The sequence below is a fragment of the Oncorhynchus mykiss genome, chromosome 21 (assembly GCF_013265735.2).
Source record: "Oncorhynchus mykiss isolate Arlee chromosome 21, USDA_OmykA_1.1, whole genome shotgun sequence".
Lineage (NCBI taxonomy): Eukaryota > Metazoa > Chordata > Actinopteri > Salmoniformes > Salmonidae > Oncorhynchus > Oncorhynchus mykiss.
Window position 1 is genome coordinate 64,414,401 of NC_048585.1, and position 12,709 is coordinate 64,427,109.

At 48.2% G+C, this 12,709-nt stretch overlaps 1 protein-coding gene across 3 annotated transcripts in view; it reads right to left on the bottom strand.

Moving 5' to 3' along the window:
* The window catches only part of nfxl1 (nuclear transcription factor, X-box binding-like 1), a 96,072-nt gene that overhangs the window by 29,485 nt on the left and 53,878 nt on the right, over positions 1 to 12,709 (bottom strand). For all 3 annotated transcript variants that reach the window (XM_036958424.1, XM_036958425.1, XM_036958426.1), the window contains exons 15-16: positions 11,209 to 11,297; positions 10,329 to 10,350 (exon numbers count right to left, since the gene is read on the bottom strand). In XM_036958424.1, coding sequence (XP_036814319.1) covers positions 10,329 to 10,350; positions 11,209 to 11,297 — 111 coding nt within the window. The remainder of the gene's footprint in view (positions 1 to 10,328; positions 10,351 to 11,208; positions 11,298 to 12,709) is intronic.

Genomic DNA, 12,709 nt, shown 5'->3' on the forward strand with positions numbered 1-12,709 from the left:
GACTGATAACCTGAACCAGGTTGTTTGTAACTACCCTGGTAGGTTGACTGATAACCTGAACCAGGTTGTTTGTAACTACCCTGGTAGGTTGACTGATAACCTGAACCAGGTTGCAGGCACTAGTTAGTTACTGGTTACAGTTTGAAGCTTTTTCTTGAGTGGGCAGCTTGATGAAAGCCAGTCAATATCTAAATCACCCAGAAAATATACTTATCTGTTGATACATACATTATCAAGCATTTCACACATATTATCCAGATACTGACTGTTAGCACTTGGTCTATAGCAGCTTCCCACCAGAATGGGCTTTAGGTGAGGCAGATGAACCTGTAGCCATATTACTTCAACAGTATTTAACATTATCCAGATACTGACTGTTAGCACTTGGTGGTCTATAGCAGCGTCCCACCAGAATGGGCTTTAGGTGAGGCAGAGGAACCTGTAGCCATATTACTTCAACAGTATTTAACATTATCCAGATACTGACTGTCTATAGCAGCTTCCCACCAGAATGGGCTTTAGGTTGAGGCAGAGTAACCTGTAGCCATATTACTTCAACAGTATTTAACATGAGCTCTTCTTTACAGGAATGTGGTTCTGAATATAAACAGCAACACCTCCACCTTTGGCATTCCTGTCTTTTCGGTAATGTTATAACCATGTATTGCTACCACTATCATCAAAGGTATTATCTAAGTGAGTTTCAGAGATTGTCAGAATATGAATGTCATCTGTTACTAGCAAATTATTGATTTCTTGAACCTCGTTTCTTAGGCTACGTATGTTAACTTTGGCTATTTTTTAGCAATTTTCTGGGATGCTTGATTGTTTTCATGGCTTCACTGGGAAGTGAAGGATAGAGAGAGATAACGGGAGAGAGAACAAGAGAGAGAACGAGAGAGAGAAAAACGGGAGAGAGAACGAGAGAGAGAAAAACGGGAGAGAGAACAGGAGAGAGAGAACGGGAGAGAGAACAGGAGAGAGAGAGAGAACAAGAGAGAGAGAAAGGGAGAGAGAACAGAAGAGAGAGAGAACAGGAGAGAGAACAAGAGAGAGAAAACGGGAGAGAGAACTTAGCAGCAGTAGATGTGCTCATGATATTTATGTTAGTGCAGGGTGAGCTGGGCACACTGGCTCAGTGTTAACAGTGGTCTTCCTGCTAGGGCACACTGGCTCAGTGTTAACAGTGATCTTCCTGCTAGGGCACACTGGCTCAGTGTTAACAGTGGTCTTCCTGCTAGGGCACACTGGCTCAGTGCTAACAGTGGTCTTCCTGCTAGGGCACACTGGCTCAGTGTTAACAGTGGTCTTCCTGCTAGGGCACACTGGCTCAGTGCTAACAGTGGTCTTCCTGCTAGGGCACACTGGCTCAGTGCTAACAGTGGTCTTCCTGCTAGGGTACACTGGCTCAGTGCTAACAGTGGTCTTCCTGATAGGGCACACTGGCTCAGTGCTAACAGTGGTCTTCCTGCTAGGGCACACTGGCTCAGTGCTAACAGTGGTCTTCCTGCTAGGGTACACTGGCTCAGTGCTAACAGTGGTCTTCCTGCTAGGGCACACTGGCTCAGTGTTAACAGTGGACTTCCTGATAGGGCACACTGGCTCAGTGCTAACAGTGGTCTTCCTGCTAGGGCACACCGGCTCAGTGCTAGCAGTGTAACTCTGGTTCATAGGTTAAATGATTACTGCACACAATAGCTGTAGGATCAGCAGAGGCATTCAGGACAGTTAATGGGAGATAAATTGGGTTTCTTATATTGTGTCTCCCAACGTCCCTGAGATAATGTACATTAGCTAAAGCATTAATGATGACTCAGCAACACAATGGTAGAGATTAGCTGAGCTGGGTTTGGGTCATTGATAAATCATTGTCTCAACGCAGCCTTATAATGCTGTGAAAGGATCCAGGATCCCACATGATTTGGGTGGATCCCATCCTCCTTATAAAATGTGTTTTTTTCCCAAAAATTATCAAAACTGTTAAATGTTTCACCCAGAGAGCTGCAATAGTCTGGTAGTCAGTTATGGAGGGATAACAGTCTGCTGATAGTCTGGTAGTCAGTTATGGAGGGATAACAGTCTGCTGATAGTCTGGTAGCCAGTTATGGAGGGATAACAGTCTGCTGATAGTCTGGTAGTCAGTTATGGAGGGATAACAGTCTGCTGATAGTCTGGTAGCCAGTTATGGAGGGATAACAGTCTGCTGATAGTCTGGTAGCCAGTTATGGAGGGATAACAGTCTGCTGATAGTCTGGTAGCCAGTTATGGAGGGATAACAGTCTGCTGATAGTCTGGTAGTCAGTTATGGAGGGATAACAGTCTGCTGATAGTCTGGTAGTCAGTTATGGAGGGATAACAGTCTGCTGATAGTCTGGTAGTCAGTTATGGAGGGATAACAGTCTGCTGATAGTCTGGTAGTCAGTTATGGAGGGATAACAGTCTGCTGATAGTCTGGTAGTCAGTTATGGAGGGATAACAGTCTGCTGAACCGTCCAATGCCACGATTTAGTGAGGGCAGAGGGACAAATATTATGGGGTGTTTGTTGGTGTCAAGTAGAGACTCAATCAGTTCTTTAAAATCCATCTTCTGCTGTTCTGAGATGCCCTTCATGATGTCATTGAATCCCACATGAACTATGATAGACGGAATGTCCTGATGCTGGTTTATAATGTTAGGGAGCAGATTACTGATGTCCTGATGCTGGTTTATAATGTCTGGGAGCAGGTTACTGATCTCCTGATGCTGGTTTATAATGTTAGGGAGCAGGTTACTGATGTCCTGATGCTGGTTTATAATGTCTGGGAGCAGATTATTGATGTCCTGATGCTGGTTTATAATGTTAGGGAGCAGATTATTGAGGTCCTGATGCTGGTTTAAAATGTTAGGGAGCAGATTATTGATGTCCTGATGCTGGTTTATAATGTCTGGGAGCAGATTATTGATGTCCTGATGCTGGTTTATAATGTCTGGGAGCAGATTATTGAGGTCCTGATGCTGGTTTAAAATGTTTGGGAGCAGATTATTGATGTCCTGATGCTGGTTTATAATGTCTGGGAGCAGATTATTGATGTCCTGATGCTGGTTTATAATGTCTGGGAGCAGATTATTGAGGTCCTGATGCTGGTTTATAATGTCTGGGAGCAGATTATTGATGTCCTGATGCTGGTTTATAATGTCTGGGAGCAGATTATTGAGGTCCTGATGCTGGTTTAAAATGTCTGGGAGCAGATTATTGATGTCCTGATGCTGGTTTATAATGTCTGGGAGCAGATTATTGATGTCCTGATGCTGGTTTAAAATGTTAGGGAGCATCTTATTGATGTCCTGATGCAGGTTTATAATGTCTGGGAGCAGGTTATTGATGTCCTGATGCAGGTTTATAATGTCTGGGAGCAGATTATTGATGTCCTGATGCTGGTTTATAATGTCTGGGAGCAGATTATTGATGTCCTGATGCTGGTTTAAAATGTTAGGGAGCATCTTATTGATGTCCTGATGCAGGTTTATAATGTCTGGGAGCAGATTATTGATGTCCTGATGAACAGCAGATTATTGATGTCCTGATGAACAGACAAGAGCAGAGCAGACAGAGATGACAGAAAAAGAGAGCAGACGGACCATAGAAGACAGAGAACAGAGCAGACAGACAACAGCAGACTAGAGCAGACAGACAACAGCAGACTAGAGCAGACAGACAACAGCAGACAGACAACAGCAGACAACAGCAGACAGACAACAGCAGACAGACAACAGCAGACAGACAACAGCAGACAGACAACAGCAGACAGACAACAGCAGACAGACAACAGCAGACAGACAACAGCAGACAGACAACAGCAGACAGACAACAGCAGACAGACAACAGCAGACTAGAGCAGACAGACAACAGCAGACTAGAGCAGACAGACAACAGCAGACTAGAGCAGACAGACAACAGCAGACTAGAGCAGACAGACAACAGCAGACTAGAGCAGACAGACAACAGCAGACTAGAGCAGACAGACAACAGCAGACTAGAGCAGACAGACAACAGCAGACTAGAGCAGACAGACAACAGCAGACTAGAGCAGACAGACAACAGCAGACTAGAGAAGACAGACAACAGCAGACTAGAGAAGACAGACAACAGCAGACAGACAACAGCAGACTAGAGCAGACAGACAACAGCAGACTAGAGCAGACAGAACAGACAGAGCAGACAGACACCAGCAGACTAGAGCAGACAGAACAGAGAGCTCAAATGAAGGTGAACATGAGTTTGCTTTTTGTGTCCCTATAAAAAGAAGGTGGAGTGTGTGTGTGTGTGTGTGTGTTCCTGCTAAAGCAGAGTGTGTAGTGAATACTAAAGCAGCCTAAATGGGATAAATGAGAAGAGTGTATGAGAGATCAGAACAAATAACAACCTTGAGATAGAGACGGACAGATAGAGAGACAGAGAGAGAGGAGACAGAGACAGAGAGAACAGGATAGAGACAGAGAGAGAGAGAGAAGAGATACAGAGAGAGAAGAGATACAGAGAGAACAGAATAGAGAGAACAGAATAGAGAGAACAGAATAGAGAGAACAGAATAGAGATAACAGAATAGAGATAACAGAATAGAGAGAACAGAATAGAGAGAACAGAATAGAGAGAACAGAATAGAGAGAACAGAATAGAGAGAACAGAATAGAGAGAACAGAATAGAGAGAACAGAATAGAGAGAACAGAATAGAGAGAACAGAATAGAGAGAACAGAATAGAGAGAACAGAATAGAGAGAACAGAAGAGAAACAGAAAAACCTGACACTGCTGTTATTGTTAATGCTATTGTCCATTATGTTTTCCTTATTCTGACTGATGTTAATTTCTAATCCAACCCCAACCTTCATCCTGGTTGTTACTGATGTTCATTTCTAATCCAACCCCACCCTTCATCCTGGTTGTTACTGATGTTCATTTCTAATCCAACCCCAACCTTCATCCTGGTTGTTACTGATGTTCATTTCTAATCCAACCCCACCCTTCATCCTGGTTGTTACTGATGTTCATTTCTAATCCAACCCCAACCTTCATCCTGGTTGTTACTGATGTTCATTTCTAATCCAACCCCACCCTTCATCCTGGTTGTTACTGATGTTCATTTCTAATCCAACCCCACCCTTCATCCTGGTTGTTACTGATGTTCATTTCTAATCCAACCCCACCCTTCATCCTGGTTGTTACTGATGTTCATTTCTAATCCAACCCCACCCTTCATCCTGGTTGTTACTGATGTTCATTTCTAATCCAACCCCAACCTTCATCCTGGTTGTTACTGATGTTCATTTCTAATCCAACCCCACCCTTCATCCTGGTTGTTACTGATGTTCATTTCTAATCCAACCCCACCCTTCAAGCTCACCCACCCCACTTTTCACTACTGATTGTCCTGATCATCTTGACAATTTTATTTATGATGTTAATATCTAACCCAGGGGGAGTCTGCTTTATCAAATAGGGGCAGCAGGTAGTCTATCAAATAGGGGCAGCAGGTAGTCTATCAAATAGGGGCAGCAGGTAGTCTATCAAATAGGGGCAGTAGGTAGTCTATCAAATAGGGGCAGCAGGTAGTCTATCAAATAGGGGCAGCAGGTAGTCTATCAAATAGGGGCAGCAGGTAGTCTATCAAATAGGGGCAGTAGGTAGTCTATCAAATAGGGGCAGCAGGTAGTCTATCAAATAGGGGCAGTAGGTAGTCTATCAAATAGGGGCAGCAGGTAGTCTATCAAATAGGGGCAGTAGGTAGTCTATCAAATAGGGGCAGCAGGTAGTCTATCAAATAGGGGCAGTAGGTAGTCTATCAAATAGGGGCAGCAGGTAGTCTATCAAATAGGGGCAGCAGGTAGTCTATCAAATAGGGGCAGTAGGTAGTCTATCAAATAGGGGCAGCAGGTAGTCTATCAAATAGGGGCAGTAGGTAGTCTATCAAATAGGGGCAGCAGGTAGTCTATCAAATAGGGGCAGTAGGTAGTCTATCAAATAGGGGCAGCAGGTAGTCTATCAAATAGGGGCAGTAGGTAGTCTATCAAATAGGGGCAGCAGGTAGTCTATCAAATAGGGGCAGCAGGTAGTCTATCAAATAGGGGCAGCAGGTAGTCTATCAAATAGGGGCAGTAGGTAGTCTATCAAATAGGGGCAGCAGGTAGTCTATCAAATAGGGGCAGTAGGTAGTCTATCAAATAGGGGCAGCAGGTAGTCTATCAAATAGGGGCAGTAGGTAGTCTATCAAATAGGGGCGGCAGGTAGTCTATCAAATAGGGGCGGCAGGTAGTCTATCAAATAGGGGCAGCAGGTAGTCTATCAAATAGGGGCAGCAGGTAGTCTATCAAATAGGGGCAGTAGGTAGTCTATCAAATAGGGGCAGCAGGTAGTCTATCAAATAGGGGCAGTAGGTAGTCTATCAAATAGGGGCAGCAGGTAGTCTATCAAATAGGGGCAGCAGGTAGTCTATCAATTAGGGGCAGTAGGTAGTCTATCAAATAGGGGCAGTAGGTAGTCTATCAAATAGGGGCAGTAGGTAGTCTATCAAATAGGGGCAGTAGGTAGTCTATCAAATAGGGGCAGCAGGTAGTCTATCAAATAGGGGCAGTAGGTAGTCTATCAAATAGGGGCAGCAGGTAGTCTATCAAATAGGGGCAGTAGGTAGTCTATCAAATAGGGGCAGCAGGTAGTCTATCAAATAGGGGCAGTAGGTAGTCTATCAAATAGGGGCAGTAGGTAGTCTTGTGGTACTCAGCCATTAAAGCTAGAATATGCATATAATTAGTAGATTTGGATAGAAAACACTCTGAAGTTTCTAAAACTGTTTGAATGATGTCTGTGAATATAACAGAACTTATCTAGCAGGCAAAAACCTGAGAAAAATCCAACCAGGAAGTGGGAAATCTGAGTTTTGTAGTTTTTCCAAGTCATTGCTTATCAAATATACAGTGTCTATGGGGTCATATTGCACTTCCTAAGGCTTCCACTGTAACGGAAGTGTTTGACTTTTCGTCTGGACGATGGTGTCACGCCTCATGAATTTACTGCACTGCATTTACGCACTAACAAAAAGGAGGTATTTGGACATAAATGGACTTTATCGAACAAAACAAACATTTATTGTGGAACTGGGATTCCTGGGAGTGCATTCTGATGAAGATCATCAAAGGTAAGTGAATATTTACAATGGTATTTCTGACTTCTGATTTCTGTATGGCTTGTTTTGTTGTCTGCTGCTATAACAGCCTCCACTCTTCTGGGAAGGCTTTCCACTAGATGTTGGAACATTGCTGCTATAACAGCCTCCACTCTTCTGGGAAGGCTTTCCACTAGATGTTGGAACATTGCTGCTATAACAGCCTCCACTCTTCTGGGAAGGCTTTCCACTAGATGTAGGAACATTGCTGCTATAACAGCCTCCACTCTTCTGGGAAGGCTTTCCACTAGATGTTGGAACATTGCTGCTATAACAGCCTCCACTCTTCTGGGAAGGCTTTCCACTAGATGTTGGAACATTGCTGCTATAACAGCCTCCACTCTTCTGGGAAGGCTTTCCACTAGATGTAGGAACATTGCTGCTATAACAGCCTCCACTCTTCTGGGAAGGCTTTCCACTAGATGTTGTAACATTGCTGCTATAACAGCCTCCACTCTTCTGGGAAGGCTTTCCACTAGATGTTGGAACATTGCTGCTATAACAGCCTCCACTCTTCTGGGAAGGCTTTCCACTAGATGTTGGAACATTGCTGCTATAACAGCCTCCACTCTTCTGGGAAGGCTTTCCACTAGATGTTGGAACATTGCTGCTATAACAGCCTCCACTCTTCTGGGAAGGCTTTCCACAAGATGTTGGAACATTGCTGCTATAACAGCCTCCACTCTTCTGGGAAGGCTTTCCACTAGATGTTGTAACATTGCTGCTATAACAGCCTCCACTCTTCTGGGAAGGCTTTCCACTAGATGTTGTAACATTGCTGCTATAACAGCCTCCACTCTTCTGGGAAGGCTTTCCACTAGATGTTGGAACATTGCTGCTATAACAGCCTCCACTCTTCTGGGAAGGCTTTCCACTAGATGTAGGAACATTGCTGCTATAACAGCCTCCACTCTTCTGGGAAGGCTTTCCACTAGATGTAGGAACATTGCTGCTATAACAGCCTCCACTCTTCTGGGAAGGCTTTCCACTAGATGTAGGAACATTGCTGCTATAACAGCCTCCACTCTTCTGGGAAGGCTTTCCACTAGATGTAGGAACATTGCTGCTATAACAGCCTCCACTCTCCACAAGATTTCCCACCATCATGTCAAGGTGAAACACACCATCATGTCAAGGTGAAATGATGCATTTTGAAATTTTGACAAATGAATAAAAAAATGTCTTGAGTCAGTACGTATTCAACCTCTTTGCATAAGTATGTTCAGGAGTAAAACTGTCCTGAACAAGTCAGATTGATGCACTACTATTCTGTCTCCCTCCCTCCGTTAACTCCCATGTTTTCTCATGATCAATCTGTTTATGTTCTTCCTGTTCTGTTTAGTTAAGCTCCCATTGGTTGAAAGGTCAGAGAGAGGGAGAGAGAGAAAGCTAGAAAGAGGGATGACATGACATTTGGAAATGAGGAAAGGAGTGAAGGAGGGATGTGAAAAGCAAACAAGACTTCTGTTGGTCTGACAACCTTTAGGTTATCACTGGAGAGAGGGAGAGACCCGATGGAGAGAGGAAGAGGGATGGAGAGAGGGAGAGACCCGGTGAGGGGAGAGAGAGGGACCCGGTGGAGCGAGAGAGAGACCCGGTGAGGAGAGAGAGAGAGATGGAGAGAGGGAGAGACCCGGTGAGGAGAGAGAGAGAGACCCGGTGAGGAGAGAGAGAGAGATCTGGTGAGGAGAGAGAGAGAGACCCGGTGAGGAGAGAGAGAGAGACCCGGTGAGGAGAGAGAGAGAGACCCGGTGAGGAGAGAGAGAGAGACCCGGTGAGGAGAGAGAGAGAGACCCGGTGAGGAGAGAGAGAGAGACCCGGTGAGGAGAGAGAGAGAGACCCGGTGAGGAGAGAGAGAGAGACCCTCACCGGAGAGAGACCCGGTGAGGAGAGAGAGAGACCCGGTGAGGAGAGAGAGAGACCCTCACCGGAGAGAGACCCGGTGAGGAGAGAGAGAGACCCGGTGAGGAGAGAGAGAGACCCGGTGAGGAGAGAGAGAGACCCGGTGGAGAGAGAGAGAGAGACCCGGTGGAGAGAGAGAGAGAGACCCGGTGGAGAGAGAGAGAGAGACCCGGTGGAGAGGGAGAGAGACCCGGTGAGGGGGGAGAGAGACCCGGTGAGGAGAGAGGGAGAGACCCGGTGGAGAGGGAGAGAGACACGGTGGAGAGGGAGAGAGATCTGGTGAGGAGGGAGAGAGACCCGGTGAGGAGAGAGGGAGAGACCCGGTGGAGAGGGAGAGGGACACGGTGAGGGGGGAGAGGGACACGGTGAGGGGGGAGAGGGACACGGTGAGGGGGGAGAGAGACCCGGTGAGGAGAGAGGGAGAGACCCGGTGGAGAGAGAGAGGGACACGGTGAGGAGAGAGGGAGAGACCCGGTGGAGAGGGAGAGAGACCCGGTGGAGAGGGAGAGAGACCCGGTGGAGAGGGAGAGAGACCCGGTGGAGAGGGAGAGAGACACGGTGAGGGAAGAGAGATCTGGTGAGGAGGGAGAGAGACCCGGTGAGGAGAGAGGGAGAGACACGGTGGAGAGGGAGAGAGACACGGTGGAGAGGGAGAGAGACACGGTGGAGAGGGAGAGGGACACGGTGAGGGGGGAGAGACCCGGTGAGGAGAGAGAGACCCGGTGGAGAGGGAGAGAGACACGGTGGAGAGGGAGAGAGACACGGTGGAGAGGGACACGGTGAGGGGGGAGAGAGACCCGGTGAGGAGGGAGAGAGACCCGGTGAGGGGGGAGAGAGACCCGGTGGAGAGAGAGAGAGACCCGGTGGGGAGAGAGAGAGAGACCCGGTGAGGAGAGAGAGAGGGACACGGTGAGGGGGGAGAGAGACGCGGTGAGGAGAGAGGGAGAGACCCGGTGGAGAGAGAGAGGGACACGGTGAGGGGGGAGAGAGACCCGGTGGAGAGAGAGAGAGAGAGACCCGGTGAGGAGAGAGAGAGGGACACGGTGAGGGGGGAGAGAGACGCGGTGAGGAGAGAGGGAGAGACCCGGTGGAGAGAGAGAGGGACACGGTGAGGAGAGAGGGAGAGACCCGGTGAGGAGAGAGGGAGAGACCCGGTGGAGAGAGAGAGGGACACGGTGAGGGAAGAGGGAGGGATGTGGAAAGTAAATAACCAAAAGTTCTCAGTTTACCTCATGCTCTCCAAGACAGGCCCTGTACAGAGAGGAAAACATGAGTTCAGTCTGCATCTCCCCCCAGATCCAGCTGCCTGCAGCGCAGTGACGCACTCTAGGATCAGACCACATCAGCATGACCACATGTCCCGAGCGCCACTGGCCGTATGAGGTGTGTGTGTGGGGGGGGGGGTGTAACCGCTGGCCGTGTGAGGTGTGGGGGGGGGGGGGGTAACCGCTGGCCGTGTGAGGTGGGGGGGGGTAACCGCTGGCCGTGTGAGGGGGGGGGGTAACCGCTGGCCGTGTGAGGGGAGGGGGGGGGGGGGGTAAATGCTGGCCGTGTGAGGGGGGGGGTAACCGCTGGCCGTGTGAGGGGGGGGTAACCGCTGGCCGTGTGAGGGGGGGGGGGGGTAACCGCTGGCCGTGTGAGGGGGGGGGGGGGAACCGCTGGCCGTGTGAGGGGGGGGGGTAACCGCTGGCCGTGTGAGGGGGGGGGGGGGTAACCGCTGGCCGTGTGAGGGGGGGGGGGGGGGTAACTGCTGGCCGTGTGAGGGGGGGGGGTAACCGCTGGCCGTGTGTGTGGGGGGGGGGGGGAGAACCGCTGGCCGTGTGAGGGGGGGGGGGGGGGGGTAACCGTTGGCCGTGTGAGGTGTGTGGGGGGGGGGGGGGGGGGTGTTACTGTGTGTCTTACTGTGTGTGTGTGTGTGTGTTACTGTGTTACTGTGTGTGTGTGTGTTACTGTGTTACTGTGTGTGTGTGTGTTACTGTGTTGCTGTGTGTGTGTTACTGTGTTACTGTGTGTGTGCTACTGTGTTACTGTGTGTGTGTTAATGTGTTACTGTGTGTGTTACTGTGTGTGTGTGTGCGTGTGTGTGTGTGTGTGTGTGTGTGTACATACGTGGGTATAGGGACCAGGCAGGGCGGGCAGGGGAGAGCTTTACGGACAAACGCAGGTTCTGACGACTGCTCCCACGGGCCTGCTAGGACCTGCAAAACAAGCAGTCTGAGACAGGAAGTATCCAAGCATACATGTAGGAGTCCAGGATAAACATCCTGAATCAGCTGTTCTGATAGGTCCTGACATAACTAATGATATAATCATTATGTAAACCACAACACTGAGGCTGTTCCTCAACTACTAACCCAGTCCCTATACTAACCCGGTCCCTATACTAACCTATACTAACCCAGTCCCTATACTAACCCGGTCCCTATACTAACCTATACTAACCCGGTCCCTATACTAACCTATACTAACCCAGTCCCTATACTAACCCGGTCCCTATACTAACCTATACTAACCCGGTCCCTATACTAACCCGGTCACTATACTAACCTATACTAACCCAGTCACTATACTAACCTATACTAACCTATACTAACCCGGTCACTATACTAACCCAGTACCTATACTAACCCGGTCCCTATACTAACCCGGTCCCTATACTAACCCAGTCCCTATACTAACCCGGTCCCTATACTAACCCGGTCCCTATACTAACCCGGTCCCTATACTAACCCGGTCCCTATACTAACCCGGTCCCTATACTAACCCGGTCCCTATACTAACCCGGTCCCTATACTAACCCGGTCCCTATACTAACCCGGTCCCTATACCTAACCCGGTCCCTATACTAACCCGGTCACTATACTAACCCGGTCCCTATACTAACCCGGTCCCTATACTAACCCGGTCCCTATACTAACCCGGTCCCTATACCAACCTATACTAACCCGGTCCCTATACTAACCCGGTCCCTATACTAACCCAGTCCCTATACTAACCCAGTCCCTATACTAACCCAGTCCCTATACTAACCCAGTCCCTATACTAATCTATACTAACCCAGTCCCTATACTAACCCAGTCCCTATACTAACCCAGTCCCTATACTAACCCAGTCCCTATACTAACCCAGTCCCTATACTAATCTATACTAACCCAGTCCCTATACTAACCCAGTCCCTATACTAACCCAGTCCCTATACTAACCCAGTCCCTATACTAATCTATACTAACCCAGTCCCTATACTAACCCAGTCCCTATACAAATCTATACTAACCCAGTCCCTATACTAACCCAGTCCCTATACTAACCCAGTCCCTATACTAACCCAGTCCCTATACAAATCTATACTAACCCAGTCCCTATACTAACCCGGTCCCTATACTAACCCGGTCCCTATACTAACCCGGTCCCTATACTAACCCAGTCACTATACTAACCCGGTCACTATACTAACCCAGTCCCTATACTAACCCGGTCCCTATTACTAACCTATACTAACCCAGTCCCTATACTAACCCGGTCCCTATACTAACCCGGTCCCTATACTAACCCGGTCCCTATACTAACCCGGTCCCTATACTAACCCGGTCCCTATACTAATCTATACTAA